The sequence below is a fragment of the Mixophyes fleayi genome, chromosome 5 (genome assembly GCF_038048845.1).
Source record: "Mixophyes fleayi isolate aMixFle1 chromosome 5, aMixFle1.hap1, whole genome shotgun sequence".
Taxonomy (NCBI): domain Eukaryota; kingdom Metazoa; phylum Chordata; class Amphibia; order Anura; family Limnodynastidae; genus Mixophyes; species Mixophyes fleayi.
The window spans coordinates 169,357,774-169,380,009 of NC_134406.1; the positions used below are offsets into that span (position 1 = coordinate 169,357,774).

At 42.2% G+C, this 22,236-nt stretch overlaps 1 protein-coding gene across 2 annotated transcripts in view; it reads right to left on the reverse strand.

Moving 5' to 3' along the window:
- The window catches only part of LOC142158759 (enoyl-CoA delta isomerase 2-like), a 48,374-nt gene extending 41,583 nt beyond the window's left edge, over positions 1–6,791 (reverse strand). The window contains exons 1-3 of one of the 2 annotated variants that reach the window (XM_075213008.1): positions 6,723–6,783; positions 1,691–1,955; positions 47–137 (exon numbers count right to left, since the gene is read on the reverse strand). In XM_075213008.1, coding sequence (XP_075069109.1) covers positions 47–97 — 51 coding nt within the window. In that variant the 5' untranslated portion in view covers positions 98–137; positions 1,691–1,955; positions 6,723–6,783. Of the gene's footprint in view, positions 1–46; positions 138–1,690; positions 1,956–6,722 lie in introns of both variants that reach the window. The other variant, XM_075213009.1, reaches the window with a different exon arrangement.
- Positions 6,792–22,236: the final 15,445 nt, after the last annotated feature.

A 22,236-nucleotide genomic window follows, 5' to 3' on the forward strand; every position in this document is an offset into this window, starting at 1 on the left:
CACATAAGGTTTATAGTTAGCTATTCAATATACATCACTGTCTCACCTTTAACACATTGTCTATGCACTTCTTCATTGCACAGTCAGATTCTATCATTTGTCCGAATCGTACACTGCTGGCTCTCAGGTGTCCTGCACTGAAAGAGAATACAGATTTACCATACTGTGTGTACAGAAGACCAGATTGAACATTGAACATAGGTCAAAGTTTGCAAGAATTGTAAATGTAATGTTTAACTTCAATATATAAAATATTCTCTCTCTAATAAACAAGTGCTGATAATATATCTATAAAATACTCTAAATAAAATCTGTAAATGGATATTACTTATGCCATCGCTTCTGTATTAATTATTATTAGTAATAGTAACAAAGTATGTATCATACCAAACAAAATGAGTGTCTGAGTTGTCTGTGGCATACTAAAAGCAGCTGCAGTTTGTGCAATTTAAAATGTAATCTGCTAAATCTGTCAGGTTTTCCTTGTTGAAGCACAATCACTTCTAATTTTATGTTAAATTTCTAAGTGCCCTATTGCTCAGGATATTTTATATTGCTATCATTAAGAGCTGTGCAACGAGCATTTTTTTTTTAAATGTGAATTACAACATGTAAACAAAAGGTTTTTTTATTTGGAAATTCCTACCACTGATCATCCCGAAATACTCTAAACTTTAGAGTCTAAAGTCTAATTAAATAACAAACAAACACATTTTTTTTCCTTACTTTACTAGAAAATAAAAATATGATGCAAAAAAAAAAAAAAAACAAACAAAAAAACACATTTGTTTTCAGAGGTCAAATAATTCATTGTTCACATGCGAACAATTACATGGTTTCAGTTAATTATTTTGATTATTTTCAAAATATATACACCAGTCTGTGAGACTCACAACTTTTATCATGAAGATCAAAGAACATTTAACGTAAGCCTGAGAAAAGATTATTGAAAATGCACCAATCGGGAAGGATAGATGATTTCAAAGATTTTTAATATCCCCCGAAGCACTGTAAAGTCTGTAATAAAGAAACTGAGAAACTATAGCACAACTTTGATGTTTTTGCAAGCAGGTTATTCTAAAAAGCTAAAGTACATGAACGGTATTTGTTATAAATTCCACCAAGAGGCAACTCTTCCAGAGTTACAGTTCTTCATGGAAGAGATGGGAGAACCTGTCCATGGGACAACAATAGCTTGGACACTTTAAAACTCTGTGCTTTATGAGAGGGTGGCAAAAGAAAAGTGGCATTAAATCTCATTTAGAGTTTGAAACTTTGTGGAAGCGCCTTATACCAAGTGGAAGAAGATTATATGGTTTGATGAGACCACACTTAAGACTGGACATAATCCCACGAAAACTATCTACCGAGAATAATGGTAGTGGAGACATAATGATATGGGAATGAGTCTCTGCGTCACGGACTGGAAAACTTGCCAAAGTAGGTGGAAAAAATTAATGGCGTAAGTTGTAAGATATAGACACATCTTGGAAGAAACCCTATTGCAGTCTGCAAGAAACCTAGGACTTATTTTTTTCAGCAGGACAAAAAATAAATACACATTTGAGTGGCTTACATACAAATATAATGGATCCATCCATATGGCTGGAAAAATATTACAAAGAAGAATGGCTGGAAATTTCAATATCTATATAAGTATAGCTGGTACAAACCTTACATGAACTCCTACCTGTAATTTCAGCTAATGGTGCTTCTAGCAAGTATTAAAACCATAAATTAGAAGCGTCTTTGCGGGGACGGAGGCTTGAAGGAGTGACTCATGTCAAAAACGGGGAAGAGCAATCAGGCTATCAAGCCCTGCCACTGGGCGTTTACTGAGGCAAACAGGGCTTGTTGATACAAATTGCATAATGGCTCTATTCTCCTAGAAGCAGGTAAGCACTCCAGGAAGTATTGCCTGTTCTCTCTGGACTCCGGGAAGTCTCCTGGACATTCTGGGAGACGTAATCATTTACTTTCTTTTTATTTGTAATTAATTAAGAAAAAGCTTTTAAAATTTCTTCCCTATAACATATGTATACCTATTACATATTATCTATGCTGATCAGTGGTAGGGATTTCCAAATATATCCATTCTGATTTTATATTGTAAGAAAATATATAAAAAGAAATATATAAATGTGAAAAATACTTTGGATAGTCACGATATACTGTATATAACATTTATGTCTTCACTGCTTTTTCAAATACAGATCACTCTTCCAATAAGAAGGGATATTTATAAATCTATCACTGCTACATTCCCAAAACACACTATGCATGAAGTTGATCTTAAAATTTAAATATCCATCATTGCTATTACACAAAGTTTAAGAACAAATAGCAATATTTTCATTAAGGATTCCATTAGTCCGAAACATATCCAGTGACAAACACAGAAGCACTGCACTTATAGCATATAAAATGAAATAAAATTAAAATGATTTGAAAATGTTTTGTTCCAGGTGAGAAAATAATAACATAAATTCAATTACAAATATATCCTATATAGGCACCCCCCCAGAGAAGTAATATGCTAAAGCCAAAAAATTGACCTGAAAAACAATAATGACATCAACCATCTGCAATGAAAAAGTCCACTTGGTCATTAGAGAGTGCTAAACAAAATTAGCAGTTAAAACACCAACCCAATTCAACTGTTGTTATTCCTAACTCAGTGTTGAATCATTTGTATATCAACATTTGTTACAAAAATTTAATCTGAGTTAAATATTACTAATGAAACATTTAATAACGTAGGCCAGTGCAGATTAAGAAAACGGTGCATTGAAGCGTTTTCCTGTATGTACGCATTTTATACTACAGTATATTTGGCATTGTTTCCAATGGATGTATCCCTCATGTTTATGATTTGTTATATTCTTAAAGTAATATTTTTGCAATTAAATTACATTTAGGTTATTTATAATTACTTTGTTATCTAATTTTGGGGGATTTTTGTGGTGCCGACATTGTTTAATAGAGCAGCAGATTAACATCATCAGAACTATAGTACAATAACAAATTCTAGCTAGTAAAATAATTAAATTAATAATAACCACACTGGTTTATGAATTTATTCTGTTAGAGCAAATCCAGGTTTCTAATACATTAAAACATTTAATGGACCATTTTTGAAAATCAGAAATGCTTTCATTAAAATAAATATTTATGTTACCAAAAGTATTATAATAGATAAAATATATTGTTTTGTTTTTTATCTACAGCACTGTCATTAAAATGCTACAAAGAGAAGTAAAAATGTTTGTAAGAACAATCAGGAAAAGCACCCACTTATATAGACAGCACAAATAGTAACTGCGGTTTTAAAAAGTATGCCATTCCCTTTTTGCACAAACCTTATTCCAAATTTCTAGTTATCGAAGTACATACAGAATCTTAATGTGTATTTTATTAATATAATGGTGAAAATAACAAATATATATAAATCACTAAATCTTAGTGTAAAAGAGAAACAAGCCGCATGTGACCAATTAAATGTTGATTTATCCATTACAGCAGCGATTCCCAAACTGTGCGCTGCGGCTCCCTGGGGTGCCGCGGCGCTGTCACAGGGGTGCCGCGATCGCCCTAGAAAAAAAAAAGAAAAAAGAAGAAAAAACCCAAAATCCTCCTCCTCCTCACTGACTGCCGGGCGTGACGTCATCATGTCCGGCAGCCTCAGTGAGGAGCAGCAGCAGAGAAGACGTCAGGGAAGAAGGTAAGTAAAGGAAGTGAAGGGGGACAGAGAGAGACGCTGAAGGAGGAGGGGGACAGAGAGAGAAGCTGATGCAGGAGGGGGACAGAGAGAGACGCTGATGCAGGAGGGGGACAGAGAGAGACGCTGATGCAGGAGGGGAGAGAGAGACGCTGATGCAGGAGGGGAGAGAGAGACGCTGAGGGAGGAGGGGAGAGAGAGACGCTGAGGGAGGAGGGGAGAGAGAGACGCTGAGGGAGGAGGGAAGAGAGAGACGCTGAGGGAGGAGGGGGACAGAGAGAGACGCTGAGGGAGGAGGGGGACAGAGAGAGACGCTGAGGGAGGAGGGGGACAGAGAGAGACGCTGAAGGAGGAGGGGGACAGAGAGAGACGCTGAAGGAGGAGGGGGACAGAGAGAGACGCTGAAGGAGGAGGGGGACAGAGAGAGACGCTGAAGGAGGAGGGGGACAGAGAGAGACGCTGAAGGAGGAGGGGGACAGAGAGAGACGCTGATGCAGGAGGGGGACAGAGAGAGACGCTGATGCAGGAGGGGGACAGAGAGAGACGCTGATGCAGGAGGGGGACAGAGAGAGACGCTGATGCAGGAGGGGGACAGAGAGAGACGCTGATGCAGGAGGGGGACAGAGAGAGACGCTGATGCAGGAGGGGGACAGAGAGAGACGCTGATGCAGGAGGGGGACAGAGAGAGACGCTGATGCAGGAGGGGGACAGAGAGAGACGCTGATGCAGGAGGGGGACAGAGAGAGACGCTGATGCAGGAGGGGGACAGAGAGAGACGCTGGAGCAGGAGGGGGACAGAGAGAGACGCTGACGCAGGAGGGGGACAGAGAGAGACGCTGACGCAGGAGGGGGACAGAGAGAGACGCTGACGCAGGAGGGGGACAGAGAGAGACGCTGACGCAGGAGGGGGACAGAGAGAGACGCTGACGCAGGAGGGGGACAGAGAGAGACGCTGACGCAGGAGGGGGACAGAGAGAGACGCTGACGCAGGAGGGGGACAGAGAGAGACGCTGACGCAGGAGGGGGACAGAGAGAGACGCTGACGCAGGAGGGGGACAGAGAGAGACGCTGACGCAGGAGGGGGACAGAGAGAGACGCTGACGCAGGAGGGGGACAGAGAGAGACGCTGACGCAGGAGGGGGACAGAGAGAGACGCTGACGCAGGAGGGGGACAGAGAGAGACGCTGACGCAGGAGGGGGACAGAGAGAGACGCTGACGCAGGAGGGGGACAGAGAGAGACGCTGACGCAGGAGGGGGACAGAGAGAGACGCTGACGCAGGAGGGGGACAGAGAGAGACGCTGACGCAGGAGGGGGACAGAGAGAGACGCTGACGCAGGAGGGGGACAGAGAGAGACGCTGACGCAGGAGGGGGACAGAGAGAGACGCTGACGCAGGAGGGGGACAGAGAGAGACGCTGACGCAGGAGGGGGACAGAGAGAGACGCTGACGCAGGAGGGGGACAGAGAGAGACGCTGACGCAGGAGGGGGACAGAGAGAGACGCTGACGCAGGAGGGGGACAGAGAGAGACGCTGACGCAGGAGGGGGACAGAGAGAGACGCTGACGCAGGAGGGGGACAGAGAGAGACGCTGACGCAGGAGGGGGACAGAGAGAGACGCTGACGCAGGAGGGGGACAGAGAGAGACGCTGACGCAGGAGGGGGACAGAGAGAGACGCTGACGCAGGAGGGGGACAGAGAGAGACGCTGACGCAGGAGGGGGACAGAGAGAGACGCTGACGCAGGAGGGGGACAGAGAGAGACGCTGACGCAGGAGGGGGACAGAGAGAGACGCTGACGCAGGAGGGGGACAGAGAGAGACGCTGACGCAGGAGGGGGACAGAGAGAGACGCTGACGCAGGAGGGGGACAGAGAGAGACGCTGACGCAGGAGGGGGACAGAGAGAGACGCTGACGCAGGAGGGGGACAGAGAGAGACGCTGACGCAGGAGGGGGACAGAGAGAGACGCTGACGCAGGAGGGGGACAGAGAGAGACGCTGACGCAGGAGGGGGACAGAGAGAGACGCTGACGCAGGAGGGGGACAGAGAGAGACGCTGACGCAGGAGGGGGACAGAGAGAGACGCTGACGCAGGAGGGGGACAGAGAGAGACGCTGACGCAGGAGGGGGACAGAGAGAGACGCTGACGCAGGAGGGGGACAGAGAGAGACGCTGACGCAGGAGGGGGACAGAGAGAGACGCTGACGCAGGAGGGGGACAGAGAGAGACGCTGACGCAGGAGGGGGACAGAGAGAGACGCTGACGCAGGAGGGGGACAGAGAGAGACGCTGACGCAGGAGGGGGACAGAGAGAGACGCTGACGCAGGAGGGGGACAGAGAGAGACGCTGACGCAGGAGGGAAGAGAGAGACGCTGAGGGAGGAGGGAAGAGAGAGACGCTGAGGGAGGAGGGAAAACTTTTCAGTCTTTCCCTCCACCAGTGGGTTGGATGCAGGAGAAAGGCCTGCTCTCCTGGGAGTCCAGGAGAACGACCCAGACATACAGAAAGAGTGAGCATGAATGGAAAGTCTATGGATGTGACGTATAATTAGATTTAAATGATATACCTTAGAAAAAATGCTTTGGTTTGTCTGGATTATTCACTGTTATTATTAGAAAAAGTATAATGTGCAGTGTAGCACTATACATTAACAAAGCAAATTCAATATATATAGACCAATAATTAATTATTACTGTTCAAAAATAAATACTGTTCTAACAACTTTATAAGTTTTATTTGTGCAGTATCTGGTTGCAGCATTTGTGGAGCACTTAATATGAAGTAAAGTTCAAGTTTTGTGATGTTAAAGCACCATTTGCCCACATGTGCACATAATCAACACAATTGGTGAGCACAATTAGAAGAAAACTCTTTACACACTACCGTATAGAGCTCAGAATGAAACAGCTAGCTAATTTCAAATTATACACAAATGTTTTGTATAACACATTGTATGGTCAAACATCAGCAGGTTTAACATAATTTGTCCTAATAAATGATTCTTACCAAGTAAAGGCTTTCCAGTGTGCAGCAGTAGTGCTCTCTTCCTAGACTTTTGTAGCTGAGACCATAAAAAATGCAGGCAGAGGAGTTTACAAATTTTAAAGGGGCAGTGTAACCTTCATTTAAAGTGGCAATGCACACATCTAGATCTTTTTGCACATATTAACCTGAGTTAAATGGTATTCTCTGTTTAACAATTCCAGCCCATCTGGGCCATTTGCAGGCAGAATTTTAAAGATAACATATGAATAAGGTACAGTTTTTTTAACTTTACCCAGTGCAGAATTGCATATAAGTATACTATGTAATATACTTAATTAGATTTTTATTTACACTGCTACAGGCAGGGGTGGATTGGGAATTTAAAGTGGCCCTGGAAAAAAATATTGAAGTGGCCTCATGTGGGCGGGACCAAAATAACTGTAGGTGGGGCCAACACAAAAGTAGGCAGGATTTTGAACTACAGGAATCTGGTTGTAGTAACATTTAGGAAAACCTAGATGTGATGACTTTACACACAGTGGGTCATTTCTAAAGCAATGCAGGACAAATGCTGCCAATCCTGTGTCATAAAATTACATGAATCCTTTTACATTATCTGCGACTGGTTTATGCCTCTGTGCTCCAACTTGTTTAGTTGCCTACTAACACATCCTTCCAAAATTCCCTTCATAAAAACATACCTGACTTTGTTTAATAAGTTTAACTATTACGAAAGTTGTTGGCACAATCGTATTTGATCAGTCTGCCAGAGCAGCATATGAGCACCTCACGCACTGTTGTTTCCCTGACGTCATGAGATGCAAACTACCAGTTAAATCTCTCTCTCTATGTAATATATAAATATGTGTACTGTGTTTCAAAAATGCATTAATAATAAGCCTTATAATAAATGGCTGTCCAGGTGCGATCATCACAAAGGTGAAACAACATCTGCAAGAAAACACTTAATTTGCAACAAATGTGTATGAGCCCTAAATGTGCCCAGTGATTGGGGGTGGTTTGAATTTACAGTGTAAGGAGGGTTGACAGACAATGGCATAAGTAAATGGGAAAGCTATTACAAGTGTTTGCTGGTGATATTCTAAGTGCAAAGGAGGCAGGATTAATTATATTGTGTCACGGGCACTAGGAGTCTTTACCCAGGGATCACCAGATGGTAGGCTTACCAGAGCAATGTAGATGGTAATAGGGTACTCTGGTAGCTGGGTGATCACGGAACATGAAAGGATGACCGATGAGATGCTCAGGAAAGTCTATGACTAGCAACACTGGTAATAATGAGGTAATGATACACAAGGAACTGTATGGACAAGGACACGTGAAGGTAGTCAGTGGTCTGCGATAGCAAGTTGTACCACTGCTATAGTGAGGAGGAATGTCCAACAGAGACAAGGAGGTGATGAGAGTCAGCGGTCTGCGGGTAGCAAGTGGTACCGCTGTCTGAGTGAAGGAATGGAATCCAAGTGGAGGTATCCAGGTAGTCAGTGGTCTGCGGTAGCAAGTTGTACCACTGCTATGTGAGAGGATAATGGAACAGGTGATACCGGAAACAGGGATCAGTGGTCTGACATCAGCAAGTTGTACCACTGCATATATATGTGAGGAGGTGCACGGGGGAAGACTGCAACACAGGATATACACAGGCACCTTATACACGATCCACAGTAATATGCACAATATAGGTATATATATATGTAAATGACTGATCAGGTCTGCAATCTAGAAAGTCTCTTGAAGTAGTCCAGCACAATGATAACACAGTCAATGATGGCAATAGACTCAGCGGATAGCAGACTCCAGAGAGAACCAAACACAGTCCAGCAAGATATGCAATACACAGCACAGTCAATGAGAAGTATGCATACCGTGGTTCAGCAGTAGCAGTCAGATGGGATTGCAGCGGTACCTGAGCGGCTGGAGACCGACTGGATAGGAAGTCCCTGGATAGGAGAAGCAGCGGTCTAGCAGGTGCAGCGCACAGGTGAGTAGACCGACAGGGACACGAATCCACAGGAGTCAGCAACACGTGGAACTGGACTCATAGGAAACCCAGGAGAATGGAGATGATCCAGCAGAGGGTAGTAGAAGAGATACAAATCCAATGCTGACAGGAGGGTGGAGGCCAGTGGAACACGTGAAGGCGTGGAGAGTGGATCAGCAGGAGATGGACGATAGCGCTGACCACAGCGGCAGGACTCAGCGGCACACGGAGGTAACCAGTAGCAACCACAGGAACCAACAGCGATGGGAAACAGGAGTGCAGCGCAGGGCAGGAGCTGTAAATCACGAAGTGTAGCAGATGGTAATGAAAAGCGGCAGTCTCGAGGAAGACACAGCAAAGATGAGATGAGAGTGTAGTGCACGGAGGCAGCGGATAGTAATCAGCTGGCAGTCACGATGTTGAACACAGGCGAGTTGCAAGCAGGAGACTGTAGTGCACAGAGGCAGCGGATAGTAGTCAGCTGGCAGTCACGATGTTGAACACAGGCGAGTTGCAAGCAGGAGACGGTAGTGCACAGAGGCAGCGGATAGTAGTCAGCTGGCAGTCACGATGTTGAACACAGGCGAGTTGCAAGCAGGAGACTGTAGTGCACGGAGGCAGCGGATAGAAATCAGCAAACAGACTTGATGAGAAGCAGGTGAGTGAGGTAAAAGCTGGAGTGCACGGAGGCAGCGGATAGCAATGAGTAAACAGTCACTTAGATATAAAATAACGTTGAAGTGGTGTAGAAGACTGTAGTGCCCGGAGGCAGCGGATAGGAATCAGCAAACAGTCATGATGATACAGTTGATGGTAGAAGTGGTATGGAACCACAGTAGTAGAAGTGGTTTGGAAACCACAGGAATCAGCAGCACTGAATACACAAGTAATACAGGAACACCTTCAGAGACTCATGAGGAATGAGACTCCAAGATCAGGCAACGTGGTAGTGACCACAGGTGCTTAATATAGGGAGGTTGCCTGATCTGCCAATTAAGTTAAAGGGGTATACACTGAAGTATAGAAAAGGGCTGCGCATGCGCAGACCCTCAGGATGGTGGACGGCCACGGTTCCTAAATGTCCGGGAAGAGGCACTCACGGTCCGGTGAGTGACATATTGTCAGTGCAATGGGGGCTGGCCATATTTTCAACAAAGTGATCTGAGAATGGGACCAGTGCAAGGTAGAAGGAGGCAATGGAATCAATGCAAGAACCACTAAAGTATCACCAGAGCTGGAATAAGGCTTTGGGGGGGGTCCAGGGCACTTAAGACAGGGGGGTTATTATTTTAGATAAATTTTAGACAAATACACAGGCAAAACTGTGTGCACTACTGTTAGATACACGCAACTCTGCCTTCACGAGCAGTACAGTGTGAAGCGGGACATATCTACCAACTGTCCTTGCTGTCTGACCAAATCCTGACTAAGCGAGACAGTCACCCAAATTCGGGACTGCCCCATCAGATTCACGACAGTTGGCAGTCTGTCCTGCTCTCTCCTACCTGTTCTTGTCACTTACACGACCTGTGGCTACTGGTTTCTTTAGATCAGTTGCTGCTTGTCTGGATACTGGAATGCTGGAGGCCCTATTTGGAAAAAATAATGGGTACATGAAAATTAGAAAATGCCAACCAGCCCCAGCATTAAATCAATAGCATTCACATTAAATAATTAGGCCTCCCTCTAGCCCAAACATTAAAATAATAGTACTCACATTTGATAAATAGATCTATTTCCCTCCAACCAGCCCTGACAATAAATGAATAGTATACACATTTAATAAGTAGATCTACTTCCCTCCAATCAACCCCAGTAAAAAATTAATAGCATTTACGTTTAATATTACCATTTCCCACAACCATCTCCAGCATTAAATAGTTCATATTCACATTTAGTAAATAACTCTCCTACCCAAACTCAGTCCCACATTAAATTTATAGCCCCATATCACATCAGCTTTGAATTAAAGGTCCCGCCACCCCATCTTAATTTAATAGGCCCCACTATTTAATGAGATAGCGCACAAATAAATTAAATTGCCCCACCATCACCCCACAAATAAAATAGCACACATTAAATAATTAACCCCCACCTAAATGCCACCATTAAATTAATAGCCTACCTTCCACCGCTGTTAATTAATGCTATTAAGACAGCACCCCCTCACTTCCCTCATATCACACATTATAGCAACATAACCCCCTTTTCTTCACAAATTATAGTAGCCCCTCCCTGTCCTTCACACCCCCTATAGTTTAGTATAGGCAGCCCTCCCTTAGTATAGTCTAGGCAGCCCCCTCCTTAGTATAGTCTAGGTAGCCCCCTTTAGTATAGTATAGGCAGCCCGCCCTTAGTATAGTACAGGCAGCCCCCCCTTAGTGTAGTACAGGCAGCCCCCCTTAGTATAGTATAGGTAGCCTTAATATAGCATAGGCAGCCCCCCTTAATATAGTACAGGCAGCCCCCCTTAGTATAGTACAGGCAGCCCCCCCTTAGTATAGTATAGGTATCCCCCTTTAGTATAGTTTTGGCAGCCCCCCCTTAGGATAGTCTAGGTAGCCCCCCCATAGTATAGTATAGGCAGCCCCCCCTTAATATAGTCTAGGCAGCCCCCCTTAGTATAGTATAGGCAGCCCCCCCTTAGTATAGTGTAGGTAGCCCTCCTTAGTATAGTACAGGCAGCCCCCCCTTAGTATAGTATAGGTATCCCCCTTAGTATAGTATAGGCAGCCCCCCCTTAGTATAGTCTAGGTAGCCCCCCCATAGTATAGTATAGGTAGCTACCCCTTAGTATAGTATAGGCAGCCCCCCTCTTAGTATAGTCTAGGTAGCCCCCCCATAGTATAGTATAGGTAGCTCCCCCTTAGTATAGGTGGCCCCCCCTTAGTATAGGCAGCCCCCTTAGTATAGTACAGGCAGCCCCCCCCCCTTAGTATAGTATAGGTAGCCCCCCCATAGTATAGGTAGACCCCTTAGTATAGTATAGGCAGACCCTTTAGTATAGCTAGCCCCCCCTTAGTATAGGCAGCCCCCCTCACCTTCAGTTACTCAGGCCAGCGACTTTTCTCACATCAGGCAGACAGGACGTGAAGTCAGACTTCCTGTCTGCCGAACAGCAGCCTGGGAGCCCATACAGCAGCAGGCAGCCTAGCGATTGGCTGCTTGTTGCTGCCCACTGAACACCAATGGTTGATATTGCTTCCCTGCACCAACCCCCCCGCGCGGCTAAAGATTTATTTTATTTTATTTTTTCTTAAACCGTGACACAAAGTGGGGTGGCCTCCGGCCTCATTAGGCCATCAGCCTACCGGGAATCTTCCTGGTAGGGTCTATGGCCAATCCGCCCCTGGCTACAGGTCAGGTGGCTGTTTGTGGTGCTGATCTCTTTCTTGCTTTTGAGACTATAGCCAAGAAAGGGGAAACCCCCAACAAGGACAAGACCACAAGAAGTAGAATTTTTATTGGGAAGATATGGGAAAATTAAATATCACAAAGATTACTGTACTTTTTTTATAATAAATTATTTAAAAATGAGTAGTCTTTATATGTTTTCTCTGCTATATTTTACTTAAGATATGACTACACAAGTTATTTCTAAAAACATAAATAGTCTGCTCTCAATGAGAGCCATTGTCTTACCATTACAATCAAATATTTTCTGACAAATATGTTACACCTTGAGGTACCCTAGGACCCGTTTAGTGCAGGATTTAGCAAGTGTTATCATACAAGTCTGTAGTTCTCTGGATAAGCAATGCCATTTTTGTAGTTTTTACATTTAATTACTTTGCAACTGTGTTATTGTATTTCTTCACTTACTGTAATTTAATACATTTAGTAAAGTTATCTCTTTGTTAACTTAAGAAATTACATATTTAAATAAAGTCTTTCTTTGATCCAGAATTGTCTAATTCAATTACTTTTTTGTTTACATTTTATAAACATTTTATTTTTGGCTTCTCTAATGATTATTATAAATTACTACAGCCACAACTTTCGGTGGCTCTGGTATAGTTGTACACAAATATCCACAGACAGGGTACTATCTGTCCTGGGTTCAACGATGCCTATACAACAGGGGTAGGCAACCTGCGGCTCTCCAGGTGTTGTGAAACTACAAATCCCAGCATGCCTTGCCACCTATCTGCTGGTTATCTACTGGCAAAGCATGCTGGGACTTGTAGTTTCACAACACCTGGAGAGCCGCAGGTTGCCTACCCCTGCTATACAACATCAATTCTTAAACCTGGTAGAGATCCCCAGTTAACGGATTCCTACCGCCCCATTACATTACTAAACACTGATTGTAAACTACTGGCAAAGATTATGGCGGATAGGTTGCAAACTATTTTATTGCAAATTCTTACTCCCCATCAATTGGGTTTTGTTCAGGGGCGACATTCTGTTAAGGGAATTCGTACTGCTGTGGTCTCGGTGATAGCCTCTAAAACTAAGCCAAACACTCAAAACAGTCTACTGACTTTAGATAATCATAAAGCTTTCGACACAGTGTTGTGGTCTCACTTATTCAAAATACTTCAATACAGAACTTTTGATAAAGATTACATAGGTGTAATTAGGGGATTATATTTTATTCCAACCACGATGTTACTTGTTAATGGTTGTAGGGGTTGTGAAATCTCTATGCATAGACGAACAAGACAGGGTTGTCCATTTTCACCTTTACTATCTAACCTAGCACAAGACCCAGGGCCCTCTTAACAACATTATGGGCCCCCGGGCAAAGCAGTGCACCGGGGCCCACATATATATATACACGTAAAAAAAAAAAGTGAATATATATATATATATATATATATATATATATATATATATATATGTATGTATGTATGTATAAAAAAAAAAAAGTGATATATGTGTGTGTGTGTGAAAATAAATAAATATATATATAGATAGATAGACAGATAGATATATGTATGTGTGTGTAAAAAAAGTTTATATATATATATATATATATAATATATATATATATATATATATATACAAAATCACTTTTTTTATGCACTGGTCAGCCGTCAGCGTCCCTTGAAATAATTAAAATAAACAAAACCCGTAACGTACCTTTTAATTGGCTTATTCTCCGATGCGATCCTCTTCACTTTTCTTCCGAGTCACTGCTGCTGCCTGCTGATTAAAATCGTTTTCGCGCTCCGCAATGGATGTCGGGCAGGCGTGATGATGTCACGCCCCACATGCACTGCGAGCCCTGCGGGCCCACTAGCCCATAGGGCCCCTGGGCACCTGAGCATTGTGCCCAATGGAAGAGACGGCCCTGACTAGACCCACTGATATGCCTTCTTATTAGATCTAAAAATTTTCAGGAAATTGAAATAGGAAAGAGAGAGGTTAAAATAACTGCTTTTGCCGATGACATCCTATTATATATATAGGGAACCCTGAATTCTCCTTGATAGATATCATTGATGATATTGAATCTTTTGGAAAGATCTGAGGCCTATCTGTAAATTGGGATAAAACGCTGGCGCTATGTCTTGGAGAGAGGAATGGGAGTCCGGACTGGGGTCATGACTTCAATTTCAGGTGGATGCCCAATCATTTTACATACTTAGGAATTCAGTTACCAAAAAATATTTCTAATTTATACCCTCTTAATATTTCCACTTGTATAAGAGAAATGGAAAGGGATTTACAGGGATGGAGAAATATGATGCTGTCGTTTACAGGAAGAGTGCATCTTATTAAGATGGTTGTGTTTCCTAGATTGCTCTACTATCTGCAGACACTGCCTATTCTACTTTCTCAAAAAGATATCCTACAAATGAATAGTTTATTCAGGAAAGGTATTTGGGCAGGCAAGAAATCATGCATTAGCTTGATTAAACTGCAACAAAATAAATCAAATGGAGGGATTCATTTCCCAGATATTAAAACTTATAATCATGCTTCACTGCTTCAATATCTCAGGGACTGGCTTCAGAGTAGTTATACCCCACATTTCTGGAGAGTTAATTTCTGGATGACTTGGATTTAGTCAGTTTCATACATTTGCATGACCAGGAGAACACCCAGGAAATGCATGACAATCTTTTGTTATGGTCTACAAGAAAGATTTGGCACATTATTCGCCACAAGGCTGGTCTGAATGGGTACAAATCGGTTAATTTACCATTCCTGAGGAATTCTGATTTTCAGGATGGTGCGGTGGCCTATCCCTTTTCCATATGGAAGGTGGGGGAATCGGAACAATTGACTGTCTGATACACAAGATAGACAGACGTCCTTTAACATTTAATGAAGCGGTGTCCAAATTTTCTAATGTTGAAGTTTTTCCATTGACACTCTTGCAAGCTCAACAATATTTAAGTTTTGTGTTTAGGACATTTTCTGAACTAGACTGGGATAATCCGGTGGATAGAGTTTTGTGTTCCCCAAATGCTAAAATGAAAGCTATTTCTTTACATTATAACCATATACGCACTCCTATAGATCTTTCCTCATCCACTGTGGGACTGGGTACATGGTTGTCTGTTTTCCCCTCCCTTTCAGTCAAAGAATTATTGCGGGCCTTGGAACTATCTTGTAAACTTCTCCCATCCAGCATTTATGAAACGTTTCTAAATATTTTCCATGGTTCATACCTCTCTCCTCAAAGGAGACAACATATGGGACTTACTACACATTCCCGATGTGATAGATGTGGTATGGAAGGTGCAGATCTATATCATTGCTTATGGCATTGCTCTCTGGTCAGGAGTTTCTGGCTACAAGTCTGAATTTTAGCTTTGAGAGATTTGGTTAATTATATCCCATTCACCCTAGAGTGGGCTATATTCGGTATTATTCCCAAAAAACAGAAAATTACTAGGGTAGTAGAAAATTATTATTAGCCATCAGTGCGGCAGCACATAAAACTGTAGTGCACACTGGGACTCTCCCCCTGTAAAATTGTTTAGAGAAAAGTGTTTCTTTCTTTTTAGAATGGAGTGGGTGGAAGTGTCACTGGAGAAGGAGGGAAAGGGAGAACGTGGGAAAGTTATATTGATACACTACCATTAACCACGAAAAAACAGATTCATGATTGTCTTAAGTTCACTTTCTGGTATAATTTAAAGGAACTTGCAGGAGATCAGCCTATTATCTTATAATAGTTCTTTTATTCAGAGAGTCACGAATATGTGTGGAAGCCTGTTGTTTGCCTCCAGCCGCGGGAGATATGGACAGGGCCTGATTAAGGGTTCCAGCCGCCCTAGGCTAATACACTGGTTGCCGCCCCCCCCAATCCCATTTATAAACAGTGGTCAAAGTGGAAATTCAGGAAAGTTTTACAATGAAGACAGTAGAAGTGGCGGTATGGCCACTGTGCGTGTATATATATATATATATATATATATATATATATACACACACACACGCACATACATATACATGCACACCACACACAAAATTGTAAAATATAAATTAATACATAGAACACAATTAATTCTGCAAACATATTTAAATATCATTACAGTAAGATTCCGCAGTGAAATTTAGACAAATTGCTCCGTTCTCTCTTACCTGATCTTGCAGCGTAGACTACCTGTTGTTTTTTCTTGCTTATACTTGGAGCATTGTTGCTAGTTGGCTGGATTCTGGAAACTTGAGAGTCCTGTTTCGAAAATGTGCAAAAATGTTATTATAGTGAAGAATGTTAACAAACCCTGAAAGATACAAACACAACACTCCATTATGACCATATAAAACAACCTCCTAGTACAGGCACATATAAACAATAAAATATATACAAATTATTTATAATCATATACTAACATCTACCAGCCCCATCTGTCAAGTATTTAACATTCTAGTGACCGCTGAGACTACAGAGATCATCCACGTCACTACCACACAATACAGAGATCAGGTCCCCCACAAGCTATTTTATCACCTACCCCAGCCATTTTTGTAAACCCACACCAGAAAGTTTGACACCCCATCCATATCTTCTCCCACCCAACCACTTATTTGCTCACCCACCCCCCAGCCAATGAATCACCTCACTTTAACCAATCCATTAACCCTCCATAGCCAATCCATTAACACCCCCCCCCCCCGCTAGCTAATTCATCAACGGTTGCAGGTAATTCAGAAACCCCCCCTAGGTAAATTCATCAATCTATTGCAACCAATACATTGCCCCTCACCACACAATTCTTTAACCCATTGCAGGCAATTCATTTACCCCCCCCCCCCCCAGGGCAAATTGATTATCCCATTACAGGCAGTAGCATTACACCCCCCCCCACCCCAATGATCTGCCTACTGCAGGTAGTTAATTAACCTCCCCCCGCCCCCCACAAAATCATCAATCCATTGCAGGCAACTCATTACCCACCCCCCCCAGGCAGTTCATCAAAACCATTGCTGCCGATTAATTAACCCCCTCCCCACACCGGTAATCCCCCTCCTCCTCAGTCGCCACCTGTATCACACCCTCCTCCATTATATTATAGACAAAACTTACCTGGATGTCTTCTGGTCCTCCTCTCTGCAGTCGCCGGCACTTCTGTCTTCTGACAGGCAGCTAACAGTAACCCGAGGATGTTAGCTGTCCTGCCAGAGTGGGCGCGCTCTCACTGCTTAGTGTGGTCACATGAGATGTGAATCTCATGTGACCACACTAAGCAGTGACAGCGCGCCCGCTCTGGCAGGACAGCGAACATCCTCGGATTTACTGTTAGCTGCCTGCCTCATTCTTGGATCCGCTGACAGTCGGGACCGCCCCCCTTCAGACTAAGGGGCGGCCCCGAGATTGAAGGAAAAGGCGAGAATCGGTAATTAAAAAAAATAATTAAAATATAAAAACCAGATATTAATGTGCCGGACACTGCGCACCCTGGGACCCAGCGCCCCAGGCTGCAGCCTGGTCAGCCTATTGGCTGATCAGGCCCTGGATATGGAGGTACTAATGAATAAGTTGAGAAATGCTATTTGTTTTTTGAACACACTAATACTCATGTTAAGCAGTTTATTGGTCTTAATGAATATCTGATTCAATTGTATCATTAATTATCAGTCTCCGAAAAAGGTTTTATGTAATGCCCTTTTTATTTGATAACTTCCAATGTTTAAGCTGATATATTTATTTCCTTTACAACACTGTAAAACATGTGGTTGATGTCATAATTATTACATGTATAGAATGCTTCTAATAAAAAATATTGTTTAAAAAGAAAAAACATTTTATTTTTGTAATTATATATATTTTTTTAAAGGAATCTTAAGTCCGACCTTTCAGCAGTTCCAGTGTGCATACATGAGTCCTCTTTCCGCTGCCAGTCAGTATTTCTGGGAAGCTGAGCATCACTCACTGTTAAATAGTGGAGTAACAAGATAAGGAGTGATAAAAAAATATATTATGTTTTTGCCGCTAGATCATAAATAGACCCCTAATTCTGATCACAAATCACAAGTATCCTACTTCTCTCTGATTGTCAGTCTGTATTTTTTTTTTTATTGAAGCTTCTATTTTAAGCATAAATGTGTTGTTTCTGTCAGTTCTCTTCTCTAGCTGTCTTACTCCTACCCCTGCCATCTTTCTTGGTTTGCAGGACTCATTTGAGCTTTCTGCTAGGTCTTATTTAAATAGTGCTCCTTTAAGTTTCCCCTCTTTTAGATCTGTTTTGGATCCGATTCCACAAACCTTTAATTAAGGTAGTTTCTACCTGCCCTGTATTGATCTGTATCTCTTCCTTATCCAATCCCCTTTTATTATAGTCACTCTCCCTTGCTACTGTTTTGCTCCCTGATTCCATCTTCTGTCTTAATTCTCTTTCTATGTCTCTCTTCCATTGAATAGTTTAAATTTGACCTCTCTGCTCCTCTTATTGTATATAGAATTGACAGGAAGTTAAAAAAACATTTCACTATATTAAATCCAAAATGCAAAGTCCAGATATACTATTACTGCTTTTAAAAAGTACCTGTTACAGTTATTCTTACACCAGATATGCCAGTAACATCTTGATTGGGGCATTTTAGTGGAACCACATATTTATGCTTGGGGGGAGTGCACCCAGGGGGGTTTCTAGTGCCTGGAAATCCCCCTCCCAACCTGGGGCACTGTATGCTTGAGGTGGCTGGACCCAACTCCCCAGAACCAGCCACTGTGCAGCTTGTGTGCAGATTGTTTCTGATTGTATCAATCTGCACGGTCTCTCTTTCCTGCTGTGTCCCCCTCTTCACACGGCTCTGCTCTAAAACGGAGAGCTGCGTGCACCTAACAGTAGTCCACTCAGCATTGCAATGAATATGATGGGGCTAGGAAGAGTTGGAGAGCAGTTAAGCACTGTCCAAAATTATAGCCACGCCCACATTCATGCTGGTCACGCCCACATTCATGCCGGTCACGCTCACTGGCAGCGTGGCGTGGAAACCCCTCTCTGCAAATCCTGCGTTTTCCCCCTGAAAATGTACTCAGTGTTGTGAGGCTCAGATTGGCTTGAGCATGTAAAAACTGATCTGATTATCTAATCGTGTATAGACCCCTTGAGATCAATGAAGTTCATTCTATTTATTTGATAGACTATACACAAATAGCCAGTTTTCTTCTCTTAAAAAACTCTCATAGCCGATACGAAACACATCAGTTCTGGAACTCTTCAGCAAAAGGCCACCTCTACGCTGATGACACCCAAATCTATATCTCTTCCCCAGACCTCACTTCTTCTGTACTATCTCGTGTAACCAACTGTCTTTCTGCTATCTCCACATGGATGTCCCAAAGCTACCTAAAGCTCAACATGTCCAAAACAGAGCTTATTATCTTCCCTCCTGCCAGAGTCACCACCTGCCCCCAAGCCCGCTGTCTTGGTATCCCACTTGACTCCACCCTCTCCTTTATTACTCACATCCACACTCTCTCACAGTCCTGTCGACTCCACTTCAAAAATATAGACTATGCCCTTTTCTTACTCAACATGCTACCAAAACTCTTATCCATTCTCTCATCTCCCGTCTTGACTATTGCAACCTTCAGCTATCTGGCATTCCTGACACCCATATATCCAAAGTTCAATCCATCCTAAATGCTGCTGCAAGACTGATCTTCCTCTATCACCGCTCCACATCTACTGCACCACCTTGCATATCCCTACACTGGCTCCATGTGCTCCAGAATCAAATTACTCACCCTTACCTACAAAGCCCTCAACACCACTCCTACATACATCTTAAATCTCATATCAATATACTCTCCCTCCCGCTCTCTTAGATCTACCTCTGACCTGCGCCTTGTCTCACCTCTGCTAACCACCTCTCACTCCCGCCTACAAGACTTCTTCTGTGCTGTGCCCCGCTTGGCAGAGTGGGTCCTGCAAGTGAACCAATGGTAGTCAAGTGGATGGTTTATCATTGTAATTATATGATGATCCCAACTATATCTTAGCATTCACTCTAAGGGAAGACGTGTTGGGATTTTTTCTACGCTAGATTTTTTATTTTATTTTTTCATGTAATTTTTCCTTATTAAGTTTTAAAGGCAGTATTAACAATTGAATGACGAACATAGGCAAGGTTGGCAAAAACACCAAAGTAAGTGCATCATGGCTTACTAGGGGCTAGATTACTAAAGAGCAGCAAACCACCAGTTTCATAAACCACCACTTTACAATTCTCCATCCCGACTTTTAACATGATCAAAATACAAACAGCCAGATTTACTAAGCTGCTGTTTGACATGGCATAAAAAAAAAAAAAGAAGAGGTGATTATGCATGCTGTTTGAGCTGTCTTGCCATTTAGAATATAAGAGGAAGCACCATTCACATATAAATTACGGAGGCAATCATTAGTTATTGAGCTATCAAATGAATCAAAAGTCTTCCTTTATGGCATCAGCGTTTTAGATGTTTTCAATCCGCCACCCATCGCCAGACATTTTACATTGCAGCCTTAAACTGCCCTGTAGTAAATGCGGCGGTTTGGAACACTAAGGGCTAGATTTACTAAGCTGCGGGTTTGAAAAAGTGGGGATGTTGTCTATAGCAACCAATCAGATTCTAGCTTTCATTTATTTAGTACCTTCTACAAAATGACAGGTAGAATCTGATTGGTTGCTATAGGCAACATCCCCACTTTTTCAAACCCGCAGCTTAGTAAATCCAGCCCTAAGTCACTGATGATATGTGGTGGAATAAAACCGCCACCAAACACGATTTTTAGTAAATTTACCATTAAGTGTTTTCTCTCACAAAGTGTAAGGAAGAGTTAAACGACACAGTTGAATGAGCAGGCAACAACTACTGATACCTGCCAACAATAAACCTGAAATTCCTGCAGGCAATTTGCAATCTCTAGCCGTCTGGGAGAATAGGTAATACTACATAGAAAAGCAGTGTTGTTTTATTTATATCTAATATCTTAACATGGAATATGTGGTATTAATAGAGAGATTATATATATATATATATATATATATATATATATATATATATATATATATATATATATATATATATATATATATATATATATACATATAGCCTCATTTGACATGACAAATTATTTGCCCCTTATAATACACAAGGAAATATTAAGATTACATATGATCTTTCATTGTATTATAAAAGGCACTGATTCAAAATGACTGTTGTTTTAACACATATGCAATCATCCATTAAGATATTTTTGGTAGTTTTGTTTTATTAATCCTTTGTGATATTTTTTTGAGCAATTAATTAGTGTTCTGGTATTTATAGGCCCTTCCCCCACATGCCTTGAGAAAGATTCAGTAAAATGGAAACTAGTCGGCAGCATGTGAGCGCTCTGCTAACAAGCTTTCCATCGGTGGAGCCGATTTTCACTTCATTCCAGAGCAAATTATCCCGGGCTAACATCTTAATTTCACTGCGATTTGAAGGAGTCTTTCAGTCCCTTTTTCAGTGGGAGGCTAACTTATATCCATATACTGGATTGTTTTACTATATTGATCACAGAGTCTGGAATACATTTTATGGCTTTACTTTTTAAATAAATATCAAAATGTTAGGCTCTAGATCCTTTTTTATTTATATTTCTCATTTCCTCCATGGGAGATCATTTTGAATGGTGATAACGGTCAGTCATAGAGAGGTGTAAAGAACATCATATTTGACCACTAACCCCTGGAGATGAAGGTCTAACCTTTCTGGATAAAGAGTGTGGAAAGGAAAAAGAAAAATATTCCCTTCAGGAGTTTCACTACATACTGAAAATCTATCATCTAATCGTAAGTGCAATTACAACTGGGGACAACTGATGCTGTAAAAGAAAAATCCTCTATATCTGTAAAGAACATGGGAATGTTTAAATAAAATATATTGCCATTTTGAAGGACTTGAATATTCCATATTATTTTGAGGGATTTTTAATATTAGTATTGTAATTCAAATTAAGATGCACTCATTATGCTTTAAACTGGGAGAGCACTGTTTAGTGTTCTTCATTTTTTATTAATAGGTCCTGAACTTTATAATTATATCTTTGTTTTCATCACCATTTATTTATATATCGCTACCAATTTCACAGCGCT